Here is a 17,125-nt window from a genome sequence, read left to right on the forward strand (position 1 = left end):
CACTTTGACTTTTGAATTTTGAGCAGTTTGAAATTGACAACACCATCACCATCATATATAATTGTTGTTGTTGTTTTGTTCATTTGTTTTTTTTTAAATTTTCATTTTCATTAATTAAAATTGAAAATAAAAATTGTAATCGATCGATAATTTTCAAGGGCATTAAGTTGAAATTTTTTTTTGTTTTTTCTGGTTTCATCTCAGAAATCAACAACCATTAAATTGTGCAGTTTAAACAACAACAACAAAAACATTTTTCTATAGTCTCATGATCATCATGAATATAAAAAATTAATGATGAAAAAAAAAATTCCAAGCGGATAAATATGAAACTTGAAACCAAATGTCATAAATGTTGTGTTGTACATCTGTGTTACAAGTTTATTAATGTTGTATATATATTCTATTCAACGGAAAAAATTAAATCTATAAAGGTTTAAAAGTGTGTTTTTTTTAATTCTTTCGCCTTTCAGAATTTTAAAATTTAAATTCTATCGATCCAATTCATATGATGGAATGAATCGATGGAATAATAATAAAAAAAAATTCTTTCGCCTGTAAACAACAAAATGAAATTCATATTTTTTTTTTTTATTATTATCATCATAGAATCATAGAATAATAATATATAAATGATTATTATGTGAATTGAAAATCGATAAAACTTGAAAGTTTTATTTGCGTGTGACTAGAATAAAATTCTTTTCTTTTTTTTCTCTCTCTTGATAACCAACAACAAATTCCGGTACAAATGAATATGATGAATTTGATAATGACTTTTTTTTGCTATTTTCGTTTAGACTTTTATTTTTTTGTTTCAATTCGTGTGTCATTTTGTCCTTCATTTTTTTCTCATATATATATATATTGCCCATCCAGTTGAATAGCAGCAAAAATGATTGTATCAAGAACTGATTCAAACATTCCAAATGAACATTGAAGAAACGTATAATAATAATTGTTATTATATTGGCGAAAAAATGGCTTCAGAATTGGCTAAATATTTTAATTATGTTTACACTGGTTTTAAATACGTTTGTCGTATTTATTTTCTATTATTCATAAATCGTTGGCAAGATTTTTATCGATCATATTTTGAGATGTGTACAATAATTCGTCGCCGTACTGTTGATTCTGAACCATTTCGTCGTCATGTTTGGGCACCAATATCGGCATTGTTTGTATTCACCATTATTCTTTCAATGAAAATCATTTATAATTGTTATTTTGGCCAACATGATGATCCAATTAGGATTAAATTAAATGCTGACATTATAACCGATGCAAATCTACATCAATTTGCCAATTGGTTTGCCATATTATTAATTCTTAATTCTGATTTAATCATATTTATTGTATATTTTAAAAATACACTAGCTGAACATTTGAAATCAATCATTATTGATCGTCATAATGAATCATTTTATCGGCCATATCGTTATCATTCAATGATGGCAATCGATTATGTTGTTGAAAGTGGACGAAAAATTTTTCGTATCATTTTCAAAATTTTCATCATAATCAGTAAGTTTCAATCAATCAATCAATCAATTAACATCCTTCTTTCAAATGATCCAATTTTCCAGGTATATTGTTAGTCATAACCGATATACAAACAATTTTGTTTGTATTATCAAATTATGAAAAAATTTTCAATAATAATCAATTGATTGGTTATTTGAAAATAATACAGCTAATTATTAATTGGAAAATATTCGAAATATTTGCATTGGTTTGTTCAATAGCCGGTGCTATTGCAACATCGATTATTGAAATATTTTTCATCATTTGTCATGTACATTTTTGGCAAATTGAACAATTATTAATGATAAAAAATGTTAAAAAGTCATCATCAATTTATAATCAAAACAATGGTAATGGACGTGTTGGCCGAAAATGTCACTATAGAATCATAAAAAATTTAGATAAATTTCGTTATTATAATACAAAAAATTTATCATTAATATTTGAAGCCAATCATTGTTATGGACGTACATTTTTCGTATCAATATTTTCATTAATGGTGTTCAATTGTTATCTGGTCATATTCATGGTTACAGATCATACAACATTATTTTATGAAATTTTAATCATTATATTATGTGCCATACAATTTATATGTATATTTTTTATACATTATCAATTTGTCAACATAAATCGTCATTTTTATCATTCATCACCAATATTGATGAGTCGTATGGCTACCACAGAATTTGATGGTAAATATTTGCAAACAAAATTAAAATTATCCAATTATGCACAGGCAATGTATACAAAAAATCCATATGGAATAACATATTGGAGTTTTCAGACAATCAATATGAGTGAATTTGGAAAGGTAAAATTTGACTACTATATATTCAATGATTAATGTTTTTTTTTTTTTTTTTTACTCATAACCATTTCTTTTTCTTACCAAAAAAACATAGTTTCTTTTACTCTATTCACAATTGATAATGTTTATAAAAACTCATATGATTACGGATAAAAATGGCCACAATTCAGCATGAATTTTTTGATCAATTTGAATTTTCAACCATTGACTAGTGATGATTTTTCTGGAAAATTGTTGTAAATATCTCTAGTACAAGCGTACTATAATGTACGCGAAATCATTATGGATTTTCAAATGACTGATTCATTCATTTAATAATGATGATCATCATTAGTACAGAAATTCCTTTGATGACAACGACGACGACGATGACAAAAAAAAATCATTATATCATTATCATCAAAAAGAATCATGCAATTTAGTGAATGATTTCATCGATTTCATCGTAATCGTAATTGATATTTGTAAAAAAAAACAATAAAATCGTATGATGATTTATGAGAAACATGAGAAACATCTTTGAATTTGAATTCGAACACACATATACGTCACATAATTTAAAAAAAAAGAAAGAAAGAAAAAATTCAAGGGTTTAGAAAAAACCAGAAAAAAAAGATTCATATATTGATTCAAGTGTTCAACTATGAACCAAACTGATCATGGTTTAAATGGAATGAATGAATGGATGAAAACTTACTTGAAAATAAAAATAAAACAATACATACAATTTAAATAAAGACATTATTCATTTCAAAAAAAAAAAAAACAAATCGACGATTATGACGATGATGATGATGATGATAATGATTGTCGAATCAATTTGATTAATTTCAAGAGAATTTTAAAGAGATTGTGTTTCAAGTGTTTTTTTTCTGCAAATAAAAATAAAAATAATGATTATTGTTGTTGTTTAGCGAATGAAATAATGGCCATATAGAAATAGAAAAAAAAATTCGATGATGATGATGATGTTCATTATCAAGAATCCATGGTCATTACCAAAAAAAAAAAACGTTAACATACAACAAAATTCGAAAACAATCAATTTCGATTTCGGCTATATTGACAGTGGCATGATGTACATGGTATACAGCAGCAGCAGCAAATATTGCAGCCGTCGCCGCAGGGATCATTCGAATTTCATTGTCATGATGATGATGATAACGATGATGATGATGATGGTTGTCATTATGAATCTTTGAATCCATTAATTCTTAAATTCAATTTTTTTTTGTTCTTTGTTTATTGACATTTTTGTGAAATATCCATTCAAATCGTCAAGTAGCTGTGTGCGTGTGTGTGTGTGTGTGTGTGTGTGTGTAAGTAGACAATTTGAAATTTTTTTTTTACATATACATGGATTTTATAATCGAAAAAAAAGTATTAAATTTATTTACAGAATGAACAGAAATAAAAGAAGAAGAAATTTCATCATCATCAACGATGATCAACGATTGAAATCGAATGAATCTTTTTTTCACGGTATATAAATATCATTTAGGATTTAACTCTTGTAACTTGTGTTCGACCATTATTAGCATCAATAAACATTTATAAAACATTCGAATTGGCAACACACAACAAACAACAATAAACCTGAATGATGATGAAAACTTTAAAATTTTTATTCATAATCGGCTGTAGCATTACATTATTCGTCATCGTCGATCATGCAGCAGCAGCACGTTCAACAAAACGTGCTAAACGTGATCCATGTGGTCAAAATGAATTGAATCAAATGGATAAATTAATATCCAATATATTACCGTTTAATAATCCAAAAGTGCTACCACCTGAAACTATTGAAGGTATTCCACAATTTTGTCTGTAAGTAAATTTGGATTTATTTTTAATTTGTAAACAAAAAAAATAAATTCTCGTCCACACAGCCATTATGGTGATGTTCTGACCAAAATCGAATCATTGAACAAACGATGTATGAAAGAAACACAACGTAATGTTATTGCCGTGATGATCTATAATATTAAACAATCAACACGTGGTATTTGTTCGAAAAAGGCAATTCAATCGAAAAAATTGACACCGGCTAAAAAGAATTTTCTACAAATGAATCGTTGCATAAATGGTGGATCACAACAGCTGAAAAAATGTTCAGAAACAGCAGCCGGTTATTTGACAGCCATTGAAAAGGTTTCAAAAACACAACGTATTCCAATGTTATGCTGGTAAGAGTTTAAATTATGAAATATTTTTCTGTGAAATATAAAATTTTTTCTTCTTTTTTCCAAAAAAAAACTCTAGCGAAATGATCAAAGCACGTGAATGTTTTCACAATGCAATTCGATCGGCACCAAATTGTAATACAGCCGAATTTGATAAAACATTAGCCGAAATAGTAAAATCTGTAAGCAATGGTGGTGATAGTCAACTACGTTCAATTTGTGGTGATTATACAACAAAACAACGATGTTCAAAAGTAAAACTTCCTAAACGGCAAACACCAAAAGATCAAAAATCATTCATACAAACAGCATTACATTTATTGGAAGATTTGTAATTTTAAAAAAAACGGAAAATGGAAAATTCAAAAACAGAAAGATGAAAAAAATGTTTTTTTTTATAATCATTAATTATATATTTAACAAACAAAGAATTATGATTAAAATTAAACACACATGAATAATGTGAAGAATTTAAACAACAACAACAACAAAAAAAATAAAAATATTCTGATGAACAAAACAAAACAATGAAAAGAGAGAGAGAATCACAAATCATCATAATGCCGTATTCGATTAAAATAACCAAAATCTGATTCATCATACCAGTATCCATAGATCCAAAAAATCAGATATGTTATTGTTGTTGCCAATAAAAATAATGATATAAAAAGAAAAATCCATGGCCATCGTAATGGACGAAATCTTTGCATAATTGATTCTTGACGATTTGAATTTCCATTATTATTACTATTTGTTGATAATGGCAATGACGATGATGATGATGATGATGATGATGATCGTATTGTTTTTGCAGCAAAATATATTAATAACATTGATGGAAAGAATAACAAATGTACGATGGTTGTTGATCCAATTAACCATATTTGTATTTGTAAAAATTTTTGTGAATATTCTAATGCCAGGCTAATGATTAATGCTAAACAATTCCAAATAATATATGGTGTCCAAAAATGGAAACGTTTTTCACGTATCGATTGTTGTTGTTGTTGTTGTTGTTGTCCATATAGTAACCAATCTTGTGATAATTTTCCACGAAATAACATTAATAAATATGAAATTGTTGCATTCAATAAAAGTACGATAGATATAGCCATTACATATGGTGATTTTTCATTCAAATAGCTACGAATAAAATTCAATTCAATTCTTGTTGAATTAATCATAATATTCGTATCAATTGAATGAAAATAGAAAATATTCATGATGATTTGAAATAGAAATATGAAAAAAATGATTATTATGAACCAATTACGAATGGTGGAAAATGAACGAAAAAAGAATGATGATATTACAGATCGATTCATTGATTGTATTGATGCAAGATATAGTAATGGATCACAAGATTCTTCATTTGCTATTGGTGCTGGTGGTTGTGATGGTGTTGGTGGTGGTGATCGTATACCGGACAATATATCAGGATATCGTTGTATTGTTTGATAATTCATCATTTGTTGTTGTGCAGTAATTAATCGACGTCTTTGTTGTTGATCACCATCATTATAATTATCACCATTGTCATTATTTTGGCCATATATATCATCATTGTCAGAAATTTGTAAACGTCGACGATAATAATGATAATCATAACGTGAATACATTAACATGATCAGTATTTCATTCAAATGAAAAGGCATCAAAAGCAATGGAATGGCACCAAATAATGATATATACCAATCATTCAGGAATGTATCGAATACAGGTACAGGATTTGGAACGTATCCGATTGATGATTGATTGGTAATGTTAATTTTGTTCAATAAAATTTCGTTGTTGATTTGAAGATTTTGTTTCAAATATAAATGGATACCAACAAAAGGTATGATTATTATGAATATGAAACCGATAATGATGCCGGAGATTTTTATGATCCACAGTAAAAAAAGACGTGTATATTGTATTGTTCGCCAATCTCGACGTCTTCGTGACCAAACAAACGATGTTGTAGCCAATGCAACAACAATTACGACAATTAATGTTAACCAAATTGAACCAACAACAAGATGATTTAGATACCATTTACGTTCACCATTAATATCTAAATAATCAATCCATTCGGATGATAATATCGATACAGATGATGAAATGAGCATATCAAAATAATCATAAATAAGATGAACATAAATTGAACATAAACAAAATTGATGCAACAACATTATGAAGGAAAAAGTTCGAGCCATAGTTGAACCAAGTGTTTCGAAAACAATCATTTCCGTTGTCATTATGGTTGTTGTCAATTCTGAATCGGATATTTTTTCATTTGTTGTAGCCATAGCTGTAGCCGATGATAATGATTGAACAAGATTATTGGTAGCTGTACGTGTTATTTGTTTGAGATTTCGAAGATGAACACGGCGACGTAATCGATGTATGACACGAGATGCAGAATATAATAAAATTAAACTTCCAATCAATGATAATATTGCCATCGATAATTGAATGGTAGTTAAAGCAAAAAAATCAAATACAACCAATCGATTTGTATGTGATGTATTTGTGTGGCCAGAAAAATTAGATGTAATCACTAATGATGAATAAATTGATGGCACAAAAGTTGAACCAAAATTAAAAGCTATTAAACTAATGATAAGAATCGTTTGTGATAGATACCAAAATGTTTGACAAAAATAAATACGAAATTTCGTAAAACATCCATTTGTCCATTCAATTATTGGCGATGATGGTATTTGTTGTCCACGTTGATTATGTTCATTTTGAACATTATTATTATCACCATCAAACGATGAAAATGATGATATATCTGATTCAACTAGATTCGGATTGAATGGTGATTGTTGATAATGGATTAGCAATAATTCTGGTGGAACAACAGGCGATATCACAGTTGATATGGATTGTTGTGGTGCCAAATTACTATTTGTTGTTGTTGTTGTCATTGCCGAAGATGATGATGTTGTTGTTGTATCAATAACACCAACACCTAACACTGGTCCTTGAGATCTATTTATAAAACGTTCAGTAAAATTTTCCAATAATGGTGTATATTCTGAACTGACAGGATTATTATCCGATTCAGGTGGTGGTGCCGATGGTTCCGGATAATTCATAGCGGTTTGATTATAGAATTGTCGACTTGACATCAATGAATCATTATCGAATGGATTATTCGTCGTCGTTGTTGAACTAGTTGCTTGATTGTTGAACAATCTGAATTCATTATCCGGAATGTTATCATGTTTGGAACGTTTTTTGTCCGATCGACGCATTATTATTTCGTGTATGGAATATATTTCTGTGTTTCTGAGTTTTACTTGTAAACAACGTATTAAAAACAAACATCAATAATAATAAATTATTGTGGAAAATTTTTTCGATGGACCGTCACATATTTGGCTTCTTGTCAAATGTTTTTACCCAAAAAAATAGAGTAAAAATCAATAAACATGGCACAAGATTTATCGCCAAACACATAGCCTTGCCGTTGTTGATGATAATGATGTTGTAGTTTGATTATGATATGAATCGAGAACAAAAAAATTTGATTGTTTGATGATCGAGCCAGATTACCAACAACAAAGGGGAGTAAATAGAAATCGGAAAAAAATCCCAAATGATATTCTATCGTTCTATAATATATAACAACAAATGCAATATGAGATGTTGTAAAATGGAAAAAAAATCCAATTCAATTCAAACAATAAATGTACATAATAATTAAGAATTGCAAACTTACATTGCTAAACAAATTTTTGTTTTCGTTGACTTGATTATTAGATGAAATTGGACACCAAATTTTTCTGACCAAGATTTTTGACCTCTGTCTTTGGATTCGGATAATATTACTCTCACGTTTGATCATTCATTCATCCATAATCATAATCATCGAATACAAATAATGATAACGATTGTAAGAAAATCCCAAAGCGAATATATATTGAAACGCAATTAATTTTAACAAAAAAAATAAAATCAACAAGAACATTAACCTGTTGCTTTATAAAAAAAAAAAATTTTTATTAGATCCTATTCATAAATGATAGGACATAAATATAACTGTTTTCATTGATTTATCGATTTGTGTATATTGAATATATTTTTTCATCAAAGATTTTCAAATTTTTAATTGACATTTTTTTTGTAATTTTATTTTTAAAAAAATGGTTGCCATTATTGTTCATGGTGGTGCTGCCAAAGTTGCTGCCAATGTTGTCGAATCGAAATTGGCCCATCTCCGTTGTGCAGCTAAAATCGGTTTTCTGGAATTGGTACGTAAAAAATCTCGACCTGATGCTGCTTTAGATGCCGTGGAAAAAGCTGTTAGATGTATGGAAGATAGTCCATATTTTAATGCTGGCTATGGTTCATCATTGACCAATAATGGTCTTATTGAAATGGATGCCATAATTACGGATGGACGTAATCTGAATTTTGGTGCCGTAGCTTCGATAACCGATTATTCTAATCCAGTTTCATTGGCAAGAAAAATTATGGAACATTCTGAACATTGTCTTTTTGGCCGTGATGGTGCACATGAATTTGCACGACAACAAGGTTTTGTGCCGATTTCAGATCCACAACAATTAGTCAATGATTTGGCTAAACAAAGACTGGATGAATACAAAACATTTCGGAATGCAATCGAAGTGGATAAAATAGCAGCCACTGATAAAACGAAACCTGATGACCATGATACTGTCGGTTCAGTTGCTGTCGATTGGTTTGGTAATTTTGCTGCCGCAACATCAACCGGTGGTATTACGGGAAAACTTCCTGGACGTATTGGTGATTCACCTGTAATTGGATCAGGTGCATATGCCGACAATGAAATCGGTGCCGTTTCAACCACCGGTCATGGTGAAGCAATTATGAAAGTTTGTCTAGCACGTGATGTTCTTTATCGATATGAAAAAATGATTAATCAACCAATGGAAACAATGAATCCAATGCAACGAGCTATTATTGAATCATTAGAATCAATGAAACAACGTGTCGATGGTTATGGTGGTATAATTGCCATCGGTAATGGTCATGGTGATATTGGTTTTGGTTTCAATACTCAAGCAATGCCATGGGCATATATTACTGTTGATGATAATGATATGGATCAAATAATGGCAATGATTATCGATCAAAATGATACCATTGACAGTGCAAAAATCAAAATACGAATTCATTATGGATATCATATTGATGAACATTTAGAAATTATTGAATAATTTGTAATTTGTAATTGTTTTTTTTTTGTTTCCAAAAATTTTAATTTTTGTTTTTTTTTTTGAAATCAATTTTTAAACAATTTACTTGAAAGCACTATAAAACGTGCATAGAATATCATTAGCTGAATAAATAGATGAATAAATGAATTAAATTGAATTTAGATCAATAATTTTCTTACCTTAAAGAATACTAATTTAGTTAATAATGTAATTGGACCAATACGTATGCCCCATTGTTTACGATTATGAACAATACGTTCATAAATGGTTGCCATTTTAAATTTAAAATAAACATCTGTTGTTTTCATTGCCATACAACAGGTATGTTGTAAATCCATACGTATAGAATTGAGATATGAATTTAATTTTGACGTTACATATGAAAGTAATATTATGATCATCAATTCAATCAGTAATACATAATATAGGATAATTAATAGAAAATAATCATCATTTTCAATATGTTTTATACAATTAATGACAATTTGACTGCCAACAATATTGACAACGATTCCCCATATATTCATTTTAGCAACATATGGTTGTATTTGTTCAATAAATATAATCAAACGTGTATATGTTCGATATTGATTGTTCAATTTGGTTTTCATCAATTGTAATTGCAGTGAATATTTTCTATAATCATCCATTTGGATTTTCATTTCAATTAGACCGATAATTTTATTGATTTCCATTTTAATTTTTCCTATGATTTTTGTTACAATTCGTATGGTGAATATTTCCACCAATGATAATGTATACATTGATGAAATCATAAAATACACTACAATCATAAAACAATGTATTGATATTGAACGTAACAATATTTGCCATATGGTTCTGGTTTTAATGAATTTATTCAATTTAATTGATTGAAAACAAATGTCCATCAGTACTGAATGAGACAAAAAAAAATTTGAAATTTCAATTAGCAAACCAAAACAAAAACAAAAACAACAAACATTACCATTACTGATACAAACACCATGATGAATGTGGGAGAAAAATTTTTTAAATTCCAGAATTTTCGTTCGAACATTTTTCTGTGCATATTGTAATAATAAACACGTTGTATGTGAATAATGATGATATTTTTGTTGAATTATTTTCAATAATTTACAATTTAAATTATAATCATCAGTGAATTCACGTGAATAAATGATGAATGTACGCATCGATAATGATGAATGTGTACGAAATGAATCATATGTGAATAAATATATAGCACTGAAATAATATGCAATCAATAATAATGAAATTTGTTTGATTTTTTCACCATTACCAATTATAATTGTCGGATCATTAGTTATAAAACGAAATGTATCAGAATAATAATGATATTTAATATCAGTGCATAATGTTATATAATAAATGGTCATTAATGTCCATATTAAATAACGTAATTGATCTAAACGTGGTAATTGCCAAAATAATGGACTGTCCATTGTGTCCAATAATAATATATGAGCATAATAATCAAATATTGATCGATATCCATTGATGGTGGATGTGTAAGAACTGAGAAAAATTTTCGATCCATAATAATAAATATTATCCAAACATTGATTGAATGATAATTTCATTTTTTTGTTTGTTTGTTTGTTTGATTTCATCAAAGAAATTTTTTTTTTCAAAAATTCACATTTCACGAATGAATGAACGAACGAAAATAAAATACAAAACAAAAAAGAAAAACTTTTTTTTCTGGTTTCGTTCATAAAATTTTCATGATCGATGATTTATTTAACTGGAATTTTTTTTATTCAAAAAAAAAAACCAAAAAATTTCCGTCCACAACCACCACCACCACCGCCACCACAACAACAGTATCGATTCGAATTTTTTTTCTTTTTTGTTTCCACAATTCACATTTGTCAAATTTTTTTTTTCAATGATATTTCAACGATCAGATAATTGTTGCCATAGGTGTTGCCATCAATTCGTTGAAATATCATGTGTTTAAATTGATTTCAAAAAACAAAACAAAACGTCAGCAACAATGAAAACCAAAAAAAAAAAAAAAAAAAAAATCTTGGCAACCGGAATTCGCACCATTAAAGGAAATCGAATCGCCACACGCACACACACACATTCTTGATGTGCAAAAATCAAATTTAATTATCGATTTTTTTTTTCTATTTTTGGTCGTTGGTTAATTGTATTGTAAAAAAAAAAAATTCCAATTCAATTTACAACTATTTTTGAAGAGAATTTTCTCTCCAATTTGATTGATTATTGTCCAATATTTAAATCCATGTTTTCAATTACAATTCAAAATCAATATTTTTTTTTTTTTAGTTTTTTTAATTTTTTATTTTCTATATTGGAATTTACCATTGTTTCTGTTGTCCATTTGAGTTTTTCAAATTTTTTTTCCCTGAAGAAAACAATAATGAATGGATCATCGATTCTGTTGTTTTATTGTTTATTATCATTCATGATGATAATAATGATCGATTCGGTGCCCATTCGACAAACATATGATGAAAACAAGAATCCGATGGAAAAATTTTCACCATTCGATGATAATAATGATGGTGGCAGCAGCAGCAGCAGCAGTAATAAAGATGTTGATGATGAATCCAATGGTGGTAGAATTAAAAATTGTAAACACCGAAATATTTTTCTAATTCAATTCGTTAATCGATTTTTTTTTTAAATTTTCATTCAAACAAATCCACAACCAGTACCATTGAAAAGTAGAATAGTTAAAAAAGATTTATCAAGATCAGAGATACAGAAAGCTATTCAATTTGGACAACCAAGTTTGCAGAAAATATCGAAACCAATCGAAACAATCGGTGAACGAAACCGAAATGTAATCGATAATAGTGGTGGTGATGGTTCAAATTTGATGACAGATTCTATAAATGAATTATCACAACCTGTAAAACGTTCACCATGGATGAACAAAGCTCAATCATCTCCAATTGTTGATAGTGATGAAGAAGATGATGAAGACGATGTTGGTAGTGAAGTTGATATCAGTGATAATGAAAGCGTTAATAAACTGAGAAGATTCAAACGACCATTGGTGGACGATAAAAAATTTGATGTGATTAATAAATTGGATAAAGGATCAATAGGCGTTTCAGGACAATTTGGCGAAACTAAACTTGGTGATGGAAAAAAACCACAATCAAAAGTATCTAATGGTGGTGGTGGTGGTTGGGGGGATTCAAACGAATACGATGATTTCGATGAATCGGCTGAACCTGCAGTAAAAAAACAGAAACCGATAGAAAATAGTGGTGGTGGTTCTATCAACATTTCAGGTGAATCTGATGAAACTAAGCCTGGTAGCCAAAATCAATTGAAACCAAAAGTTCCTCGTGATATTATTAGTAGTGGTGGTTCAGAAGAATCCTATGAATCAGACGAAGACGACGAATCTACCGGACAAATATCGAAATCTAAAGTATCTGGCGACACTATCCGAAAACAACCGAAATCAAAAGTTCCTGGTGACTTCCAGTTTGAGGAATCCGATGAATTGGCTGAACCTGCGTTAAAAAAATTGAAACCAATAGTACCAGATGGTGGTCGTCCTATGGACATTTTAGCTGAATCTGATGAAACAAAAACTGATGGTCGAAAACAACAGCAATTTAAAATTCCTGGTGCTGGTGATTCATACGAATTTGATGAATCAGACGAAAAGGTTGAAACAGTTGGAAAAAAACCGAAATCTGGTGGTCCAATCAGCATTTCAGCTGAATCTGGTGAATCTGGCGAAGCTAAACCTGATAGCCGAAAACAACCAAAATCAAAAATTCCTGGTGCTGGTGATTCATACGAATTCGATGACTCAGACGAAGAAGATGAATCAGTTGAAAAAAAATCAAAACCTGGTGGTCCAATCAGCATTTCAGCTCAACCAGTTGAAACTAAACCTGGTGGTCAAAAACAATCAGAATCAAAAGTAACTGATGGTCGTCCTACAAGCATTTCAGCTGAATCTGGTGAATCAGGTGAATCTGTCGAAACTAAACCTGATAGCCGAAAACAACCAAAATCCAAAATTCCTGGTGCTGGTGATTCATACGAATTCGATGAATCAGACGAAGAAGATGAATCAGTTGGAAAAAAACCAAAATCTGGTGGTCCAATCAGTATTTCAGCTGAATCTGGTGAATCTGTCGAAACTAAACCTGATAGCCGAAAACAACCAAAATCCAAAATTCCTGGTGCTGATGATTCATATGAATTCGATGAATCAGACGAAGAAGATGAATCAGTTGGGAAAAAACCAAAATCTGGTGGTCCAATCAGTATTTCAGCTGAATCAGTTGAAACAAAACCTGGCGGTCAAAAACAATCAGAATCAAAAGCAACTGGTGGTGGTCGTCCTATAAGCATTTCAGCTGAATCTGGTGAATCAGACGAATCTGGCGAAATCAACCAAAAACAACAACCGAAATCAAAAGTTCCTGTTGCTGTTGATGATTCATACGAATTTGATGAATCTGAAGAGGAATCTACGGGAAAAAAACCAAAAACTGGTGGTCAAAAACAACCAGAATCGAAACCAATTGGAGGAGGAGGTGCTGCTGGTAGTGGTGGCCCTATTTCAATCGAATCTTATGAAGATAACGAGGAGGAAGGGCTTTCCAAAAAACTACCGAAATCCAAAGGAAGTGGCATCGCAGTAGGCGGCTCTAATGATTCTGGAGAAAAAACGCCTGAATCTAAAAGACCTGGATCTGGTTCTGATGAAATGAAATCTGTTGTCGAAAAGCAACCGAAATCGAAAATTCCTGGTGGTGGTATTTTTTCATTCGAATCCGATGAAGATGAAGATGAAGAAGATGGTGGTGGCCGCCCTGCCAAAAAACCTAAAAAATCAGATGAATCAAAATCTGTTGGAAAACAATTTAAACCGATGATACCTTCAATAAGTGAATCTGATGAATCTGGTGAAGCAATGCCTGATGGTGGCTGGAAACAGCCTGAATCGTCGAAACCAAAACCATCTGTTAGTGTTCCTGTCAGTTTGTCAAAAGAATCTGATGGTGGACCAAAATCATCAAAAGGTCCTACATTTTCTATGGAAGAATCATCTGATGAGTTAGAAGAATCATCAATCGAATTACAAAAATTAAAAACATCACCACCTAGAACTGATGTAGCGAAATCTATCGGTCAAAAAGAGAAAGGTCCTGGTATTTTATCTTCGAGTGATTTCAGCAAATCTAAAGAATCATCATCATCATCAGCTAGTGATGAAAGCTATGAAGAAGAATCTGAAGAATCTTCGAAAGAAAGACCGTCAAGTGGTGGTGGTTTTAGTTTTGGACCAGCGAAAAAATCACCATCATCAACAACAGTTAGTAGTAGTGGTGGTGGTAAAGAAAAAAAACAAAAAGACTCAGAAAAGCCATCAATTTTAAAGGTACTATCGTCAGCTGTTGATCATATAAAAAAATTAGGTGATCATAAACAATCATCAACACCGAGTAGTATTCCAAAATTTAGCAAAACTGTTGACGACGACGATGATGAAGATAATGTTGTGGACATTAACAGACCAAAAATTGTAAAAAGTAAATTTCCACGATCACCAAATGAAAATGAAACAACAACATCATCATCATCTGTAAATCCAATTATTATTGATATTGTGAATGATGAAGATTCAAAACCCGAAAAAGGAAAAAAACAAGTTATAGTTACAAAACCAGAATCATCCGATGAAATTTTAGATGAAGAAAAAGGAAAAGCATCATCACCATTACAACCTTCACCAACGCCACCACCACCACCACCAACAACAACACCACCATCACCACCACCAAAACAACAACAGCCATCGTCATCATCATTATCCCCATCATCAGGAGTAGGAGGAGAAACAGGAAATGAAATCAACAACAACAACAACAACGATAAACAACCACCACCACAATCAACAACAGAAAATGATAAAGGAAAAGAAGAATCAACTGATAAAGATAAAAGTCATAATGATGATGGTGGTGGTAATGGTGGAAAAGTTGGAAAAGTTACTGAAATCATCAATAATGGTATTGAGACAATTAAATCGAACGAAGAATTTCTTACACCAATGGCTATTATAACTACATCGGTATTGATCGTTGCAATCGGTGTATATTTAACACTTCATAATCAAAAAATGAATTGATACGCACACACACACACGATTGATTGATTGATGGAATGAATTTTTTTTTCCTTTCAATTCACTCCTTATAAAATTGTTTGTTTAATTTTTTTTTTGTTAAAAAAATTTTGCTGTGTGATATATATATGATGATGATGAATATAGAAAATTAAAAAAAAAATTTTTTATTTTAAATTACAAAAAAAGTTTTTTACTATTCATCGCCAAAAGATGGCGCTAATATAATCATTTTTGAAAATTTTTTTTTGAATTTTTTCGAATTTTCTTCGTCAACAAAAAAAAAAAAAAATCACACACATTTGAAACCACAATAGACGACAATAAACAATTTCCTGTCATCATCAATTATTGTCATTTGTGCATGTATGTGTGTGTGTGTGTGTGTGGATTGTTTTGCACTGGGTTAATTAGTCAACTTTTTTTTTTGCTACTTTCATCAATCATATATATGATTATTCTGGTGATGATAATTCTATGTGTTTGGCTAAAATCCCAAAAGTTTTTTTTTCTTTTAGCTTTTGATCGTTGATTTTGGCTGTCATCATTATGGATCAGTATTGTGGAAATTAAACAATATGTTAAACAACAACAATGATGGCGACAACGATGAATATTAACAGAGAACAATAATTATAATTTGAATGATGATGATTTGACAAGTAACAATCAACCAACAACAGGCAACTGATGAATGAAATGTTTCAAATTCAAATTATGAAAATGAAACAATGTAGTAAGCAAAAACGTCGACCAAAAATTTGACAAATTCATTCAATTAATTCATTTTCAACTACAAATTTTTTTGCATCTGAAACAATGAAAAAAAAATTAAGCAACCAGTAACACGATTGAATGTCAAATTTACGATGCACATTGGCCAAGAAACAAAACAAAACAAAAAAAAATTCAAGAGAAAAACATCATTATCAACAACAACAACAACAACGACAAAAAAAAGAGTTAATTAGCACCATCATTTTTATCACTTCAAAAATCGAATGAATGAATCCAATTCTAGGAAAAGCTAACCATCGGTGATAGGATTCGGTGAAACCAAATCCTACCACTATCCACTGGATATTGGAAACCTTATTTTATTTCGTGTTTTGTGAAATAGACGAAAAAAAAACCCCGTCTATAGTAATTTCATGACGAACGCGGTAAACAAAAACAAAAAAAAATTTTGTTTTTTTTCGATTCGTAAATTCTTTCTTTTTTTCTTTTGTTTTTGTTCTGACGTCAATTTTGTCCGAGTGTCCGGCTGTGTTTT

At 30.1% G+C, this 17,125-nt stretch overlaps 6 protein-coding genes across 7 annotated transcripts; 4 read left to right on the forward strand and 2 right to left on the reverse strand.

The window, feature by feature from the left end:
- Window positions 1-348: 348 nt before the first annotated feature.
- On the forward strand, window positions 349-2,850 carry LOC124496504 (uncharacterized). 2 transcript variants are annotated; one of them, XM_075733149.1, is made up of 4 exons: window positions 349-442; window positions 801-1,524; window positions 1,587-2,338; window positions 2,430-2,850. In XM_075733149.1, exons 2-4 carry the CDS (start codon window positions 930-932, stop codon window positions 2,508-2,510), a joined length of 1,428 nt encoding a protein of 475 aa, XP_075589264.1. In that variant the 5' UTR covers window positions 349-442; window positions 801-929; the 3' UTR covers window positions 2,511-2,850. The 2 variants fall into 2 exon arrangements, with proteins under 2 accessions (XP_075589264.1, XP_046915979.2); XM_047060023.2 differs by lacking the exon at window positions 349-442 and adding an exon at window positions 650-745 and having other exon boundaries at window positions 880-1,524.
- A 928-nt stretch (window positions 2,851-3,778) lies between these two features.
- On the forward strand, window positions 3,779-5,194 carry LOC124496430 (uncharacterized). The gene is made up of 3 exons (XM_047059949.2): window positions 3,779-4,162; window positions 4,225-4,521; window positions 4,598-5,194. Exons 1-3 carry the CDS (start codon window positions 3,936-3,938, stop codon window positions 4,851-4,853), a joined length of 780 nt encoding a protein of 259 aa, XP_046915905.2. The 5' UTR covers window positions 3,779-3,935; the 3' UTR covers window positions 4,854-5,194.
- LOC124496857 (uncharacterized) lies at window positions 4,806-7,763 on the reverse strand. The gene has a single exon (XM_075733150.1). It carries the CDS (start codon window positions 7,761-7,763, stop codon window positions 5,064-5,066), a length of 2,700 nt encoding a protein of 899 aa, XP_075589265.1. The 3' UTR covers window positions 4,806-5,063.
- A 765-nt stretch (window positions 7,764-8,528) lies between these two features.
- Window positions 8,529-9,860, forward strand: LOC124497264 (isoaspartyl peptidase/L-asparaginase). The gene has a single exon (XM_047060901.2). The coding sequence runs from the start codon at window positions 8,655-8,657 to the stop codon at window positions 9,711-9,713; it is 1,059 nt and encodes a 352-aa protein (XP_046916857.2). The 5' UTR covers window positions 8,529-8,654; the 3' UTR covers window positions 9,714-9,860.
- Window positions 9,756-11,158, reverse strand: LOC124497265 (uncharacterized). The gene is made up of 3 exons (XM_047060903.2): window positions 10,681-11,158; window positions 9,893-10,608; window positions 9,756-9,835 (listed from the first exon to the last, which is right to left on the reverse strand). The coding sequence occupies exons 1-3, from the start codon at window positions 11,156-11,158 to the stop codon at window positions 9,779-9,781; spliced, it is 1,251 nt and encodes a 416-aa protein (XP_046916859.2). The 3' UTR covers window positions 9,756-9,778.
- Window positions 11,159-11,876: 718 nt separating this feature from the next.
- Window positions 11,877-16,011, forward strand: LOC124497277 (uncharacterized). The gene is made up of 2 exons (XM_047060916.2): window positions 11,877-12,319; window positions 12,401-16,011. The coding sequence occupies exons 1-2, from the start codon at window positions 11,968-11,970 to the stop codon at window positions 15,853-15,855; spliced, it is 3,807 nt and encodes a 1,268-aa protein (XP_046916872.2). The 5' UTR covers window positions 11,877-11,967; the 3' UTR covers window positions 15,856-16,011.
- The last annotated feature ends 1,114 nt before the right edge of the window (window positions 16,012-17,125 follow it).

This window comes from Dermatophagoides farinae, chromosome 7 (genome assembly GCF_024713945.1).
Source record: "Dermatophagoides farinae isolate YC_2012a chromosome 7, ASM2471394v1, whole genome shotgun sequence".
Taxonomy (NCBI): Eukaryota; Metazoa; Arthropoda; class Arachnida; order Sarcoptiformes; family Pyroglyphidae; genus Dermatophagoides; species Dermatophagoides farinae.

Excerpts from the sequence above, each read along its gene's own strand:
- LOC124496504 (XM_075733149.1), top strand. The coding sequence starts at position 930 with ATGAACATTGAAGAAACGTATAATAATAATTGTTATTATATTGGCGAA. Across the intron at positions 1,525-1,586 it reads CAAAATTTTCATCATAATCA|GTATATTGTTAGTCATAACC; the intron begins GTAAGTTTCAAT and ends CCAATTTTCCAG. Across the intron at positions 2,339-2,429 it reads ATATGAGTGAATTTGGAAAG|TTTCTTTTACTCTATTCACA; the intron begins GTAAAATTTGAC and ends AAAAAAACATAG.
- LOC124496430 (XM_047059949.2), top strand. The coding sequence starts at position 3,936 with ATGATGATGAAAACTTTAAAATTTTTATTCATAATCGGCTGTAGCATT. Across the intron at positions 4,163-4,224 it reads GGTATTCCACAATTTTGTCT|CCATTATGGTGATGTTCTGA; the intron begins GTAAGTAAATTT and ends TCGTCCACACAG. Across the intron at positions 4,522-4,597 it reads CGTATTCCAATGTTATGCTG|CGAAATGATCAAAGCACGTG; the intron begins GTAAGAGTTTAA and ends AAAAAACTCTAG.
- LOC124496857 (XM_075733150.1), bottom strand. The coding sequence starts at position 7,763 with ATGCGTCGATCGGACAAAAAACGTTCCAAACATGATAACATTCCGGAT.
- LOC124497264 (XM_047060901.2), top strand. The coding sequence starts at position 8,655 with ATGGTTGCCATTATTGTTCATGGTGGTGCTGCCAAAGTTGCTGCCAAT.
- LOC124497265 (XM_047060903.2), bottom strand. The coding sequence starts at position 11,158 with ATGGACAGTCCATTATTTTGGCAATTACCACGTTTAGATCAATTACGT. Across the intron at positions 10,609-10,680 it reads TGGTGTTTGTATCAGTAATG|TACTGATGGACATTTGTTTT; the intron begins GTAATGTTTGTT and ends TGTCTCATTCAG. Across the intron at positions 9,836-9,892 it reads CTAAATTAGTATTCTTTAAG|CTAATGATATTCTATGCACG; the intron begins GTAAGAAAATTA and ends CTATTTATTCAG.
- LOC124497277 (XM_047060916.2), top strand. The coding sequence starts at position 11,968 with ATGTTTTCAATTACAATTCAAAATCAATATTTTTTTTTTTTTAGTTTT. Across the intron at positions 12,320-12,400 it reads TGGTGGTAGAATTAAAAATT|TACCATTGAAAAGTAGAATA; the intron begins GTAAACACCGAA and ends ATCCACAACCAG.